We start from the raw sequence: 17,171 nt of genomic DNA on the forward strand, positions 1-17,171 counted from the left end.
CCCAGGCCATATTGAACCTGAATGATTTGTTCGAAGTTTGTCTCGGGATCCGTCGAGTGGTAATAAGCAGAGGCGAGTGGTCTGATTCGAACATTGGGAGATGAGTAACAGTCGTATCTGGGAAGCTAAGTTTCCATTCAATATTACTTACTGCCCTGTCAAGCCGCGCCCCTCTAAACGTTGCCGTATTGGCTCCTCTCATCCAAGTGAACATCGCTCATGTAAAGCCCAAATCTATCAACCCTTCACGGAATAACCATTCGTTGAAATCTGAGCATCTTGTTGTGGAAAAATTCTCAGGGTTGTTCACTTCCTCGCGTGATGTGGCTGCATTAAAATCCCCAGCTAATAACCATGGGCCTTGGTAGTCTGAGGTGTTGGTCGTTAAATCAGCAAACAGCTTCCTTTTAAGGTAGGGGTTTGGACTCCCATATATGACTGAGAGCCTCCACACACCAAGTTCTGCATGATGTACCTGCAAAGTAATGAATTGAGGGTGAGTATCAATAACTTCAATGTTAATTGAGTCCTTCCATAGGACCCAAATACCGCCCGAGAAGCCTACTGCTTCAACTCGGACCCATTCTTCGTAGCCTAAACTAGAACAGATTGTGTTGGCATGGGAGCTAGACACTTTTGGTTCCAATAAGCAAGCAATAAGTGGTTTATGAGTCAAAGAAAGAAAGCTCAGGGCACGCTTGAAAGATCTTGATGCAGCGCCCTGGCAGTTCCAAACTAGGCACGCCATGGAAAACAATGGAAACCAGCACCTCAAGAGCGCAAGCGGCCATCAGCCGCAACACCCATTGGTTCACATAAACCATCGCCATCCATCATAAGTGTATCCGGATTGATGAACTCAAACTCGTTTGAGCCGCCAAGGTCAGGAGGGTCTTCCTTTGGTGAGTGATCAATCCCAGCCATAGGAGGCAGCTCCCGTTGCCCATCCGCATGTTGGACCACCGTGGTTGTGATATTTCTGCCACGATTCAAACCACAAACTACTGTGTGCTCTGTTTCCGCTGCTGCACGGTTTGGTGCTCCACCCCTGCCATGGCGCCCCCGGTTATCGGTGACCAAATTGGTGACCGCCACGGTTGGGCATTTGATAGACTCCATGTTGGGCAGTCTGGTATCCACCCCTACCACCAAATTGAGGTCCTCCCCGACTAATTGCCTGTCGTCCCCTTGAGTAAGCTGTCTGGTAACCTTCATAAGAATCGACTTGGATTGGGCCTTGATTTCTAAATTGAACTTGCCGACCAGTCTCTGCCCCCCTAGTTTTGCGATGGGTGTCGGCCTCACTCTGCACAGGACTTCTTTGATAAGTGCCAGCATTAGTCTTAATCCTGCGCAAAGCTTCATCCGGCTGCTGCAAACCCATGGTTCTGTCAGCGATATCGTGAACTTGATTCAAGTTAGGCTCCTCATAATTTTCTAGCACTGCAAACCGTGATTGTGTTTCAAAGCTCTCAAAGACCGGAGCCTGCCCCATCAGCGTAAATTGCCTTCTGTTCGTAGGGGGACCGTACGCTGGTTGATTTGGCCTCCTGTACCGATTTCTCCTTTCCTTGCGGTTGACTAACATCCAAGTCCCATATTTCTCTGAAACACCTTGATCGGCCGATTTCGAATTCATCGCTGTTGGATTATTGTAACCAGCCTCTTCATTCTCCTCCTCTCGGCCGCACTATTCGTGCCGGTGACCATTTTTACCACATTTGAAACATACTAGATGGATTCCTTCATATTCTATAGGCCGTTCTTCGAAATTCAGGACAAACTTTGATAGCAAAGGTTTCGTCATATCCAATTCAATACACATTCTTGCGAATTTACCTATGGAGGTGAGACTTGTGGTGACATCTATTTTCACCGGCCGGCCGATCGAAAGCCCGATTTTCATCAAGAAATCCTCTTCGAAATATTCAATCGGCAATTTGGGAAATCTCACCCAGACCAGAAGCTTCTCAACCTTGTTTCTTCTTGGCTTGAAATTGGGCTCCCATTCTTGAACCACCAGATAGTGGTCCATTATCACCCAAGGGCCCTCATATTTGGCGAATTCATAATCCTTCAGAGCTTCAAATCTGGCTATGTAATAATCATCGCTGACGCAATTAAGTCAAAGACACCCTCCGGCTTCCACATACGCTGTAATCGCTGAAGGAGATAGGTATAACTGACCGTTCGGCCCAAGACTCTAATGATGAGCGAACGGCGCCATGGCCGTCTGAGCCTCTCTTTCTCCGCCTTGGTCACTGGAATGATTGGGAACTCCGAATTGAAATTGACATCTTCCATGGTGTCATCGTCCGAGGCAACCTCCTCCTCCTGAGGCGGATGTTCTTGTCTTGTCCACGCGTTTTGTGGAGTTTCCTCCGGGGTTCTCCAGTGGCCCGACTCTGGGGTTACTGCCTCCGCGGCCGTTGGTGTTTCTTGCATATGAACTTCGGAGGGGAGCGTCGAAGAAGATGATAGCTGTTCTTGTCCTCGCTTTTTCTTGGTGCTGCGTTCCAAGAGGTCTTGGTCTTCCGGCGACCGATTGGTCGCCGCCGGTGAAGCTGGCTCAGAGAGAGTTTCGGTTACGAATTCCATTTCGCCTTAAAAATCTAATCCTAACGGACTTGGCAATCATCATATCAATGTGAATAGATGATATTTCGGCATGAAATCGATCAAGTAGATATGGAGAAGGAATTAAATAGCTAATTTGATCACTACGTACAAGAATTGTGGGGTCATATAACTAGTGTACCTATTCTTTTTTTTTTTTTTTTGAGAAAATATTTTTTGTTCTTCCTGCTGCCATACATTTGATTTCAACCATATTCAACAAAATCTAATTCAATAATCCACAATAATCAATTCAGTCCAGCAATAATATTATATTCTATTCAATCTATCCATCAATAATAATATATGGAAATTAACTAAAAACCATCCACAACAATACATTCAATCAATCAACATAATGACATTGTTTGGTAACATAGTTAGCTTATCAGTCAATTTTGGCTTATTTGACCACTATTAGTTGTTTGACTTTGGTTAAACAACTAATATAAGTGTTTGATTAATTAGTTTTTTGTAACAACTTATTGGTCTAAAAGACAAAAATTCAAAAAGCTGCTAAAAGTAACTTTTTTGGACAACTTTTTAAAAAATCGTTTTGTTTGTAATCAGCTATCAGCTAGCATTTAATTTACCAAATATCTTTCTACAATCAACTAATGCAATCAACTACTCAAACTCACTAACCCAATCAACTAACAGTTATTTACGAAGCACCCCCAATATCTTAATTACAGCACACTTATCTTATAAAAATATATATACATGAGAATAATCTATAGTCATGACAAATTTATTAAGACAGTTTTCATCGATCCACAAGTTAGAAATACTGATGGAATGCTATAATCATGTAAAATTGAAATGATTGAAAGAAGAGGAAAACATAGATCAAAACTTAGATAGCCAACAACTCAACACAAACTAGACTAATTCAGTCTCTTTCGACATTGAATTTCTCGGCAATCTGCAAGAAACAAACTACAAAACCAACGAAGCAAACAAATGAGTAACATAATAGACATCCCCACAAAATTTGATGCAGATTATCAACTAAAAGTCAATATAATGCAAAAATAATGTGTTAACTGCTGCGTCATTATCCATATGATTTTTGCAGGATTTGGAGATTCTTTATAGCTCAAAAAGATTATATAATAAAGGGAAATGCAAATGTCATGCCCAGAATGATAAAAGTCATTCCCTAACAAACATAAAGAATCATTACTCTAATTCTTTAAAAGCATCAGCTAACAAAAATAATGAATCTAAAAGGGGAGCGGATACCATTACTTTAATTTTTTTTAAAGCATCTTACTAATTCAAAATATGATCAAAGATTATAAAATTACATCTCTCTAACTCAGTGAGCACCATAGCTGCACAACCAAAAGTAAGATTACATGATGAATGCCTCTGGCTATTCCTATCTATATTTTTTTCCTTTTTTACCCCTTGTATGTTCTACTCAATTTCTTTCTACTCATGTGTCACCAATGCACCCTCTTCATGGTTTAAAAAAAAAAAAAAAAAAAACTGAGGGGGTTGGTGGAAGAGAAACCTGACTGCCAAAGATATCCGTTTGCCAAAATAGTCATTACTATTCAATGAGCTGTCCTGAATCTCTAAACTAGCAACATGCCAGTTTATGAGTTTGACGGGATACACTTTGCCCAAATGAAAAAAACCACTATACACTTTCACGTTGGAGGAACCACCTGGAGAACCAAAATGACATAGAAGCACTTGAGATTGAAATTAATATAAGAAAAATTGTGTGTAGTTTTTCTCGAGATTGTTGTGTTAACACTAAATTTGCTTCATCCAATACTTTTTTAACTAATATTTACATTTTGGTATCATCCAATATCTCAAGATGGTTGGTGGTTACTTTCATAATTTGATTCCTTCCAACATCTTCTTTAAAAACTATTTTGTATAGCATGTGACTAATGTAATCCAGTAAAACTATTTATATTTATTCAATTAATTGGTTTTCTATAGCAGGTAAACTAAATTTATAATGAAAATTTCATTGAAATTTTGTGAAGAAACTAATTCATACAATAGGAAACATGTCATGCAAAACAAAACCAAAGGCTCATACTTCTTACCATGGTTGCTAAAATCGGGCTTAGGCGTTGGACGGCGCCCGACCGCTGCAATTTTTGCCAGAATCGGCCTTCCCCGCAGCCGGCCAAAGGGGCGTTATTTTTTTAATTTTTTTTAAATTTTTAAGGTTAATATTTATTATTTAATATTTTAGCACGGTAGAAAAAATCGGTTGCCTAGGCCGCTTAGGCGCTAGGCACCCCTACACCGAGGCAAATTGCTCCCTAGGCGGATGCCTAGCGCCTAATTCGGCTGAGTTAACTCGCCGAACTCGGCAAAGTTAGCCGAGTTAACTCGGGCGAGTCAGCCTTGTTAATTTTTTTATTATATTTATATATATTTAAATTTATTTATTTATATAAATAAAAGAAGTTATATATATATATATATATATATATATATATATATATATATATATATAATATGACATACATTCACACACGTCCACTATTTTTTTATTTTTATAGGTCGCCGCCTAGACCGCCCAGGCGCTAGGCGCTAGTCTACTGCTCAACTAGTGCCTAGCGCCTACCGCAACCATGCTTTAGTAATTTTAAATCTTAAACATTTAAACTATTAATGTTATAATGTATTAACTAAGAGCATGCACATTAATGATATCTTAAACATTTAAACTATTAATGTTATAATGTATTAACTAAGAGCATGCACATTAATGTTTACAAAAGAGGGATTTTGGAATAGTGTAAATGCATATTGGAAACTGACGACACAAGGCCGTTACTGTTATCGAATAAAAGATATAAGGTGGATGTCTAAGGAGAGAATTGAACCCAAGACTACTTAGTGTTGAACCCAAGACTACTTGGTGCAAAAGAGGAGAGAGAATTGTTGAACCCAAGACTACTTGGTGCAAAAGAGGAGAGAGAATTGAACCCCCCAAGACTACTTGGTGCAAAAGAGGAGAGAGAATTGAACCCAAGACTACTTGGTGCAAAAGAGGAGTCTTACCAGCTAAGGTATGGGCGCGTGAGTGAGAGAATTGAACCCAAGACTACTTGGTGCAAAAGAGGAGAGAGAATTGAACCCAAGACTACTTGGTGCAAAAGAGGAGTCTTACCAGCTAAGGTATGGGCGCGTGAGTGAGAGAATTGAACCCAAGACTACTTGGTGCAAAAGAGGAGAGAGAATTGAACCCAAGACTACTTGGTGCAAAAGAGGAGTCTTACCAGCTAAGGTATGGGCGCGTGAGTCTCAACATGCAATCAGTCCCCAAGTTCCAAAAAAAGGTGATGACTAATGCTGTTGGGATTTGAACACACATCTTCTAGTATAGACTAAGCTCTTTCAAAGATTGACACGCCAACTTAGCTAACTTGAACAATTGTTTTATTCTTGTATAAACTATATTTGTTTACTCCACATCCTGATGCTATATAAACCTTCATCCCCTTCTACATTATATCCGGACATAGATGAATACAAGAGAAATGAATTTACATTATATCCGGACATAGATGAATACAAGAGAAATGAATTCTCTCTCTCCTTAGTACTGCTTCTGTTCTTACTATTACTATAATCACTATTATAGTTAGTATTATTATTATCAGTATATTAGTATTATAAATACTATAGTCTCGATCAAATTTCCCAACACGTTATCAGCACGAATTGCTCCGTCCATATTCAACACCTATATCCATCTTCGTCCGCTCTAGCCGTTGGAGTATAATATCGGAGATTTCAACCATACTCCGATGAGGTTTGCCTTATCATGTTTTAATATAATAAAATATTTGCATATGTATATATATTCATGTGAGTTATTGCATATGCATAATTATTTTCTTACTTGTGATATTTTATGACTTAGTAGAATACTTGGATTTATTTATCCTGATTAAAATTTCGTGACTTTCATTTAGGGCTTTTAAACTAAATTAGAATTTTTATATAATTCTGAAAAAAATATATAGTTAATGATGAATATAACTTTATTTATCATCATGTAGAAATCTAAGTACATCATCTATTTCCTGAGGCTCTAACTCAGGAATGTCAGAAAATGGTAAAACCTATGACGAACTCGTAGGAAGAATGGAAGAAATTAAAATCTATCGAGTCCATATACATTCTCTTTTTGAAAATGTTAGTATTACACTTGACTCTGAGTTTATTTGTTGCCTCATCCAGCTTCAAGTTTGGATCTTGTAGCAACATTTTCTTCTTATCTTCCAGCCCCTTCATTATTCTTTTTACCTCGGCTTCCTCCTTGATCTCACCAAATTCCAACAAAACAAAACAATTTGTTATTTCTCCTTAAATGATATTGAATTCAGAAATAGACAGAGATTACCTGAACATTTTTATATAACCTTTCCAAAGTTAGGAATTTCCGTTGAGGCCAGCATGAAATTCCTAATTGCCTACATCTTCTCTTAAGAGTCGACTGCCCAATTCGTAGTTTATTTGCAGCTTGAGTTGTATTCAGATGAAAATATCTTGAAAGCTCTTCTAAACTTATTGATGAAGAATCACGACGTGTTCTTTTCCTTTTTCTCCTAATAAATATATTCTTATTTCTGCTACATCTGCAGTAGTATTATTTTCATCTACAATTATGGTAGTACTTGGATCTACAGCTTTTGCAGCTGTAATACCTGCATTAGAAAACTATCTGTTAGCATCACTCTTATATATTAAGATGTGAATTATTAAACCCTTACTGATAGTCTCGTTAACTTATGATGAACTACCTGTACACAAAAGAGGTTCGCTATCCCTTAATGGTGATAAATATACCTCATCCCAAAAGGAATGATTATCAAATGTAGAATAGTGAGATGAGGTTGAAGAACTTGCCATTTTGAAAAATGAAAACGGTTTAAGGTCTGAAATGAGGAAAGTTTAGAAATGAACAGAAGTGTAGTAAACTGAAAGGCAAAGCTGAAGGTTTAAATTTATATTGAATGTCAATCAATTTGAATAGATGAAGCAATATTGTCAAAGACGATTACGATTTCCAGTAAATTCGTCAAAAAGTAAACAGTATATGGTCGGGATACTGTTCATAATAACGACGTATTGCGGTTGAAAATCTTGATTTGTTATCTTGGTGTTATATACATCTGTGTTATACCAAATTGTCTATTTGATCTTATTTCTCTATGGCATGATGAGAATATGATCTATATCTAATCATCCAATTGATGATTAAATTTTGAGAGCATGAAGTATTATGGCTCGCATATTAGATATCACCATTTCATATATTATATGGTGAGTGCCATGAATATTATGTGATAATTGTTTCTATGTCACAACTTGCTCTCTTATGGGGCTATTTGGCATAATAAATATTTATTGTATGCCATCAAATTTATCCCATATAAGTGAGTCATTTTGATGTGCTATCATATCATATCATGGGATACTATAGACAACTATGCTCATATTTGGTACATGCTATTTCCAAATATCATATGGAGAAAATTGAATATGATTCATGATATTTGATGTGATATATGATTTTTATGTGATATATGCTTGAAAGAAGCAAATGAATATATCATCACTCTTGATTGGACCCATGATAAATGAGGAGTTTATCACTACAATATATGATAGTGCAAAAATGATTAAAGGCTCCGGAAGAGCCAATATATTATTGCCTAGAGGAACAAAATTGATGATTGATAATGCATTGTTTTCTCCAAAGTCTCACATAAACCTACTAAGTTTCAAGGATATTCGAAATAACGAATATCATGTGGAGACTATAAAAGAAGGAAATGAAGAATTCCTCCAGATTACAAAGGCAATATTGGGAATGAAATATGCGATGGAAAATTTCCATGCTCTTCCCTCTGGATTATATTGCACAAGAATAAGTGCTATTGAAGCCAATCTTATCGTAAACGAAAGGTTTACTGATTCAAATGATTTTAAGATTTGGCATGATCGATTGATAAAAACAATCGAGAATACAAATGGCCATACCTTGAGGAAACAGAAAATATTTCGAGGAGATGATGAATTCTCCCGTTCTGCATGTTCCCAAGGGAAATTGATTATAAGGCCATTACCAACCAAAGTTGGTATTGAATCACCTATATAATTTATGAAGATCATTTCACGGCATTAGGGGGAGATATGAACCCCTAATTATTTTGAAAATTTGAATGCCGAGAAATTTTATGATATGAAAGGATCTTCAAGGTGATATATGTGGACCTATACATCCACATTATGGACCATTTAAATACCTTATGATGCGACAACTAGATGGTCGCATGTATTTAAATGCTTTATGGTCCTAATTGATGCGACAATTAGATGGTCGCATGTATGTTTATCTCGTAATATGAAATTTGCGAGATTGCTTGCTCAGATAATAAAGTTGCAAGCAAATTTTCCTGACCATCCAATTGAATTAATCCGGATGGATAATGCTGGAAAATTTACATCCCAAGCTTTTGATAATATCACTTGGGATTGCCTGAACTGAAGGTTCGGTAGATTATTAATTCTTGCCAAAATAGATATCTATTGATATATCTATTAATGATGTCTACAAGAGACATTCGTCTAAAAGACGATATACCAGTGGTGCACCAAATAATTATAATACTGGGATGCGGAACGACCAGATTTGAATGTTGATGAGAAATGTCCATCATCTGGTTGATTTTGAACTTGCCATGAACATTATGAAAACGGGAGAAAGTTATGAAAATGTTGTCGACAACACAATTGCCTTTATAATTGCTCAATCTAGATCCAGAGTCAGGCACGTGAAGTGCCCTGATTATTTGATATATAAAATGAGCAATTAAGGCATAGCTCAACTCGCTATTGTATTCTCTATATTATGTGTACACACCATTGAATAGGTGTTGGTACAAAAGAGAATAATGATATGATATAAAGCGAAGCTTAGAGCTCATGGGTTTACAAGAAACCCATTACTGATATGATATACTCTCCCATAATGAATGGCAATAAGTTTCGCTGATTAATATCAAATTGGCAGTTGATAAAAGTCATGACCGCATATTGATGGGTCATTACACAATATACGATGAATGTCATGACCGCATATTAATGGGTCATTGGACAATATATTTGAGAAATTCGTGATGGATTTGAAAATTCTCAAAATAAGAGAATGCGAAAATCGCAATATGGTCTATATATGACCTGATGACTGATTGAGTATTTTTCCTCTTGAAGAAGGAATATGAATGTGTCATTATGTACTCTTTAAAAGAGTTGTGAATGGAGTTATTATCCTCGTGAAGAAAGAATAATATGTACCATTACGTGCTCAAATAAAGAGTTACTAATGAACTTATTGATGCTCTCAGTCAATATTGATGATATGAACATCAATGAAATACATAAAGAGCTTGATAATGTCAGCTCATGGGGATTTTGAAATAAAAGCTTGTAAAAGCTAAATATTATCTCGACCTGAAGATCGAGTATTTCCTTGAAAGGAATTCATACACCAGTTAGCCAATATATATGATTTTGATTGGCTACTTAGACAAGCCAATATATGATGGGCTACTTGGGTACTGGCTATTATTATTTGATCCCCATGATGCCAAGTCCCAAAACTGGTTGTATTATATTTTCCCACATTGTCTTATAAAAAGACAATAAAGATGATGTTGCACCAATGATTGATAAATGGGTATATTATGAATAATTCTGACTAGACATAATGGTGTCTGCATTATACCCACGTGAACTCCAGAAGAGGCACGAGATTATTATAAAGTATACTCACCCTAGTGACAATTGAACATACTTGTTCACAAAATCCCTCTCTTTTGAAAACTTAACATATGGGATTTGAGGGATGTCACTTTCAGGGGGAGTATTATCTTACTTATATATTATGCCCTCAAGTTTATGTTAGGGTTATGGTTGCACTCTTTTCCCTTAGCTAAGTTTTTTTCCCATTGGGTTTTCTTATTAGCTTAAGGTTTTTAATGAGGCAACCGGTGCAACACATAATCAGATATATATCATGTACTCTTTTCCTTGACTAATTTTTTTCCACAGGATTTTTCTAGCGAGGTTTTAATGAGGCATGAGTATGATCAGATGATGGCCAATGGGGAACGCTATTAATCAGTATGGCATCATCTCAAATCTTCAAAAGAAAGGTGAAATGAACAGATTCGTTCAAGAGAGAATCTAGCAGACATATTCACCAAGGTATGATCCACGACAACATTCAAGAAATCAGTTCGTGGAATTGATATACGATATCTTAAAGATCTTCAAGTGATGTCCTTATCAAGGGGAGCATATACTGTACTCTTTTTCCCTTAACCAAAGTTTTTATCCCACTGGATTTTTCTTTGGTAAGGTTTTTAACGAGGCAATATGATGTTCTTCCTTTGGACATCCAAGGGGGAGTGTTATGGAATAAAAGATATAAGGTGGATGTCTAAGGAGAGAATTGAACCCAAGACTACTTGATGCAAAAAAGGAGTCTTACCAACTAAGGTATGGGTGCTATTGTAATTGTTTATGTACAGTAAAGTATTAGACTCAAAGTCTCAACATGCAATCAGTCCTCAAGTTGGCGCTATTGTCATTGTTTATGTAGTAAAGTATTAGACTCAAAGTCTCAACATGCAATCAGTCCTCAAGTTCCAAAAAGGTGATGCAATCAGTCCTCAAGTTCCAAAAAGGTGATGTAATCAGTCCTCAAGTTGGCGCTATTGTCATTGTTTATGTAGTAAAGTATTAGACTCAAAGTCAGGTGATGCAATCAGTCCTCAAGTTCCAAAAAGGTGATGACTAATGCTGTGGGATTCGAACACGTGTCTTCTGGTATAAATTAAGCTCTTTCAAAGATTGACACACCAACTTAGCTAGCTTGAACAATTGTTTTATTCTTGTATAAACTATATTTGTTTACTCCACATCCTGATGCTATATAAACCCACATCCCCTTGTACATTATATCCGGACATAGATGAATACAAGAGAAATGAATTCTCTCTCTCCTTAGTACTGCTTCTGTTCTTACTATTACTATAATCACTATTATAGTTAGTATTATTATTATCAGTATATTAGTATTATAAATACTATAGTCCCGATCAAATTTCACAACAGTTACAGTTTTAGTTTTTTTTTTTTTTTTTTTTTTTTTTTTTTTTTTTTTTTGCGTCAGAATCAACAGCTTTTTGTTTTTGCTTTTTTTTTTTCTTTTTCTCTTTCCCTCCTCTCTCTTCTATGTGTAACCTAAAAAACCACAAAAACGTAATAAGTAATAACTTAATATATAATAACTAAATTAAACTAATAATACGGAGTAACTAATAACTTAATAAGTAATAACTATTAACTTATTAAGTATTTAAGTATTAACTATTTAACTATTAAAGCATAAAGAGTTCAAATATAAAACACTTTACAATTATTAACTTTAAAATATTTTTAAAATTTTTTTAAAAAAAAATTGGGCACCTAGACGCTAGATGCCTATTGATTTTTTTAATCTTGCTTCTTACACTACAATACTACGGCTCTGTTTGGCAGAGCTTATTTAGGAGCTTATAGCTTATTTTAAGCTACTAATAAGCTATAAGCTCTGTTTGGTAATGTTCCTAAAATAAGCTAGTAGCTTAAAATAAGAGCTTATTTTTGAACGTTACTTTAGGTAGCGTTTCAAAATAAACTAGTAGCTTCCTAATTTTTTTTTTCCATTTTAACCTTATTATTTTAAATAAATGACATCCTTTATCCTAGGGACTTTGAAACTCCAATAACGCACCCTCACCGGACTCATGAACACAGATAAACCCAGTCACGCCTAAAAAAAAAACATTGGCTAAAGATAAGGAATTAGACGCAATTCTTACCTGTGGCTTCTACAAATTTCCAGACCGGAGCTCGTTGTCACGTAATTAAGAATTTGACATCCAAAGAATGACAATGCAAAATCAAGAACCCTTGGCTTCAATTTGCATGCACTATTATTTATTGAGATTACATACCGTCCGGTGAATTTCAAAATTCAAGTAGTAATATCTCCATCAACAAAAGTTTAAGTCAGACAAACCTCTATGAAGATAAAGGAGATTCACAACAATATTGCTACTTTATTATGGGATGCTATATCATGATTTGCTAATAATTTTATTTTCAAATGTTAAATTTTAATATGTAAACAAACCAATTTAAATTTTATAAAGATGTCCTTTTTAGTTCTTTTACATTTATCAGCTTATCAAAAAGCTAATTTTACCAAACACTTTTAAGCATAAACAACTAGTTTAACAGCTCTTCAGTTTCAACTCCTAGCTTATACCTTTTCAGCTTTCAGCTACTTTTCAGCTTTTAGCTACCTCTTCAGCTAGGTTTGCCAAACATAGCCTACATCTAGTAAGTCTGAATGCCTAGTGATCTTTTCAACCTTGCTTCTTACATTACAATACTACATCTTGTAAGTCTAAAACAGGAAGATTCTCCATAGTAAAAAATTTCAACTTATAATGGTTTTCATAAATTTAAAATCTATACAATTCAATACTTCAATTGGAAGGTTTGAAATATTATACTAGTTTCCATCACATGTATTATTTCAAGTAAAAAAAATGTTATTGATTATTAGACTAAGTTAATTTTTTCACCAAATTAAACATTTTTATCCTGCCACGGGTGAAACTCAATCTTTAATGTTTTTTTTTATTATTTAATTTTACCCCTATGACAAACTGAGTTGTCCATGCTTAATAAAATACAGAGTACACATTAGTTAGATAATTACACAATTACAATATGACTAAAATAATGAATGGTTGTTGCTGTCATTGGCTAAGCCAAGGCCTCCTACACTGGACAAACTTTTGTTCAATCGCTGTTGCAGTCTTGCCATATAGTCCTATCAATTAAGTTTTTGTTTTCGTAATTTTAAGTATAAATTGTATTTTTCAAATTGATTATTCATAAATAATTTTTGTTTAATTGATTTGAATCATTTAATGATTAATTTAGGTGAAATCCCTAACTATGGTTAAGATAGCTTGTATTAATTATTCAATATTTATTTTTGTTCCCAACTCTCAATACTACCAATGGTATGAATAATTAGATTATACATACCTATCTATCTTCTTCTTTTTTTTTTTTTAATATATACACTACTTCGCGAAGAATATGACTAAACTATTAAATGAAAAAAAATTCAACATACTATTTTCAAAAAATAAAATTCAAAATACTCCACATATATTTTCAAAGATCATCCTCATTGTCAATTATCATTTAATTAGATTGAAGGGCTTCTGGCTTCTCGGGCAACATGGATGTTGCGTGCATTGCCGGAAGAAATGGAAGCTACTGCCATTGTCAAAAGCATGCGTTGGGCTTGGGAGAAGGGGATTCGGGATATCGAGATCCAGTCGGATGCAAAACGGATCTTGGAATGGATTCAAGCCAACACTATGTTTTGGGGTCCCATTAGGAGCACTGTTGAGGATATCAAATGGTGGTTTCGCAAAGACCGGAATATTGCTCTTCGACTGGTGTATAGAAAACAAAACATGGTCGCTGACGCTCTTGCTAACCTTGGAACCCTCCAACAAGGGAATTGGGAAACTTCCTCTTCTAACCCAATGATCAGCGAAAGGGCCTACCTTCATGATTTGGCCCGAGTCACCTGCGCTCGGAGAATTAGGGAGACTAGCTAGGCGTATTGAGCTCCCTCGGGTATCCCCCGTCCCCCTGATCGAAAAAAAAATATCATTTAATTAGATAAAATCATAGGGTCTGAGGGTGTTCATTTAAACAAGTTAGCTAGCTAAGAGTAAATGCAATGCAGGGACTATTAGAGTGTGACTGGAGTAGCTTCTTCTTTATATATTGTTCATATTCACCGTCTTCATGTCTTATTGCTTATTCCTTATATATGTGAAGATGACAACATTGATATATATCTATACAGAAAATATATCTTCTATACAAATGAATTAAGAAAAGCAATTTATTTCTATAATTGAGTTGCTCGAGAACGGGCAAATTTGTCCAATTTATAGAAATCCTAAACACGGATATATAAAATCTCTAAAGTTTCAGCTGGATGCATACATCTACGCATTGACTATTAATTGGACAATTATTTGCTCAAATTCTAGCAAAGATAACATCAGAAAACATAATCGATCCAACTCATTTTCTTCAATTGTACTAAATAATATTCGATGTTATAATTTATATAATTATATATCGATCCAAATATTTTTAAAATATTATAACAAATTCATTGCATGCATCGTAAGAGATAAGTATATATATATATATATATATATATATATATATATATATATATTAAAGGTAAGAATGAGTTTTCCAAAAAAAAAAAAAGGTAAGAATGAACCAACTCCAAAAGTGCCAACTTCATTGCTCAAGTCTGAAGAAAAAAAATTTGTTAACTTACATATTGAAATTAAGAAGGTAAAACAATTGCCAAAATCTTGTGGTCTAGTGGCATCCGGTGTCCCGGTTAACACTCCCACATGGATGATGGGAGTAGGTTTGAGCCTCAGTAGGTTGAGAAAGTAGCTGAACAGATACTACATTGTAACAGAGTTAGTAGTGCTAAAAAAAAAAAGGTAAAATAATTAAGATTTTAAAAAGTTATAAATTTTATTTTTTTTCAAATCTTTTAAGTCCATCTATATTTAGAAAACTCTTACTGGTACTGAATGCTAATTTAAATGCAACTGTAGGTATATGGAAAGAAATTTGGCTTTGGGTCAAGGAAACACGTAACAAGGAACAAAAACAAGTGGTTCAGAACATATAAACAAATCCGTTGTAGTCTAGTTGGTTAGGATACTCGACCCGGGTTCGATTCCCAGTAATGAAATTGTTTTTCATGTTATCTGCGCCTTTGGCGCATGGTCCACTCCGTAGCTCAACATGCATATGATATGAAAACGATCTTTTTAAAGTGCTTAGGCCAAGACAATTGGCAATTTCATGTGCTGCCTATTAACTTCAACCAGAGACATAGAAATGAGGAATCACATGAGGTAAGCTATTTCTTTGATTCAAACAAATTGATTAATCTATTTTGTAGGCGAATATCATCACATGAGTTAAGCTATTTCTTTGATTCAAGAAAATTGATTAATCTATTTTGTAGGCGAATACCATCACATGAGTTAAGCTATTTCTTTGTTTCAAACAAATTGATTAATCTATTTTGTAGGCGAATACCATCACATGAGTTAAGCTATTTCTTTGATTCAAACAAATTGATTAATCTATTTTGTAGGCGAATACCATTAACTTACTGCTCTCTATCCTCATATTCCATTTGAAAGGCTTTCATGTATTGACAGTAGTGGTTAAGCCATCCCCATCTGTTCAATTTCATTGAAACATGTGGGGGAATGATGACCTCATTCTTTATGATTTTTGAAAAACAAATTAAACTGTTTGGTAATGTCTATTATGTATCTAGCTAGCTGGCAGCTATCAGTTGTTGTGCAGACGGAAGTCGGATATATTAGAATTGCAACTGATAATTTGAGAAAATAACAATGAAGGAGACCCTGATTTTACATGAAAAATTCTTAATTTTTAGGCACGGGCTCGGTTGTGGTCATGTCCATGCCCGTGCCTACCATGCTTTGTTTGTATTTAATCTCGTTTTCAGTCATTTTTATTCAGTTTTGATCCATACTTGAACCTTAGTTGCTCTCATCCATTTCTTTTCATATTTTTACATTAGATTAAGCTTAGATTTAATTAACCATCTAACATTTCCTTTAAAAAAAAAAACCATCTAACATTTTGAAAGCTTTTAATCTTAGATTTCAAGTTTGGATTCCAACATTTTACATTCCATTTTACAGAGTAATAGATAAGCTGCTACTTCTTTCTATCTCTTTCATTTATGTTATTCATGGTTTATACTTATGTTTTTGCAATGTTTAGGCTTAATATGTATGGGTAATTAATTTATGGACTTGGGTTAGAGTTGTATTATTAGATGTTTTATTCTTGATTATTGCATAAACAGAATTTTTGCATAAGGTTATTGAGTTTATGAAGAATTTGTGATTGTATCTTGTTAATGTTTGGTTTACAACATTTATTAGCATGCTAGCTTTTGGAGAATTCTTGGCTACAACGAGAGTTGGGTCAAGATTCCAAGCCACTCTTGACATAAACTCTACTAGTGTATTATCCGTGCGATGCACGGATAAAATTTTTTAATTATATGTTTATATAATAAAATTAATGATAAATTATAAATAACTCTAATATTTGAAATTATAAGATATGTATATTGGTGTTGAAATTGATTACTTAAAAATTATATTAGGAAAAAGTCTAAACAAAAAAGTAGAACGAAGAGAAGGACTAATTGATACACAGTATTATTTTAAGTAACAAAAATCATATGAAGGGAATCTCTATGTTTAATTACGATTAAAGTGTTAAACACACAGGTTGATATTATGGACATAATATGTGTATAT

The 17,171-nt window shown here is 34.9% G+C and overlaps 1 protein-coding gene across 1 annotated transcript; it reads right to left on the reverse strand.

Moving 5' to 3' along the window:
- Window positions 1-217: 217 nt before the first annotated feature.
- Window positions 218-748, reverse strand: LOC116029866. The gene has a single exon (XM_031271910.1). It carries the CDS (start codon window positions 746-748, stop codon window positions 218-220), a length of 531 nt encoding a protein of 176 aa, XP_031127770.1.
- Between the last annotated feature and the right edge of the window lie 16,423 nt (window positions 749-17,171).

The sequence above is a fragment of the Ipomoea triloba genome, chromosome 9 (assembly GCF_003576645.1).
Source record: "Ipomoea triloba cultivar NCNSP0323 chromosome 9, ASM357664v1".
Taxonomy (NCBI): Eukaryota; Viridiplantae; Streptophyta; class Magnoliopsida; order Solanales; family Convolvulaceae; genus Ipomoea; species Ipomoea triloba.

Bases quoted from the DNA above. Each gene is read 5' to 3' on its own strand.
- LOC116029866 (XM_031271910.1), bottom strand. From the start codon at position 748: ATGGCGTGCCTAGTTTGGAACTGCCAGGGCGCTGCATCAAGATCTTTC.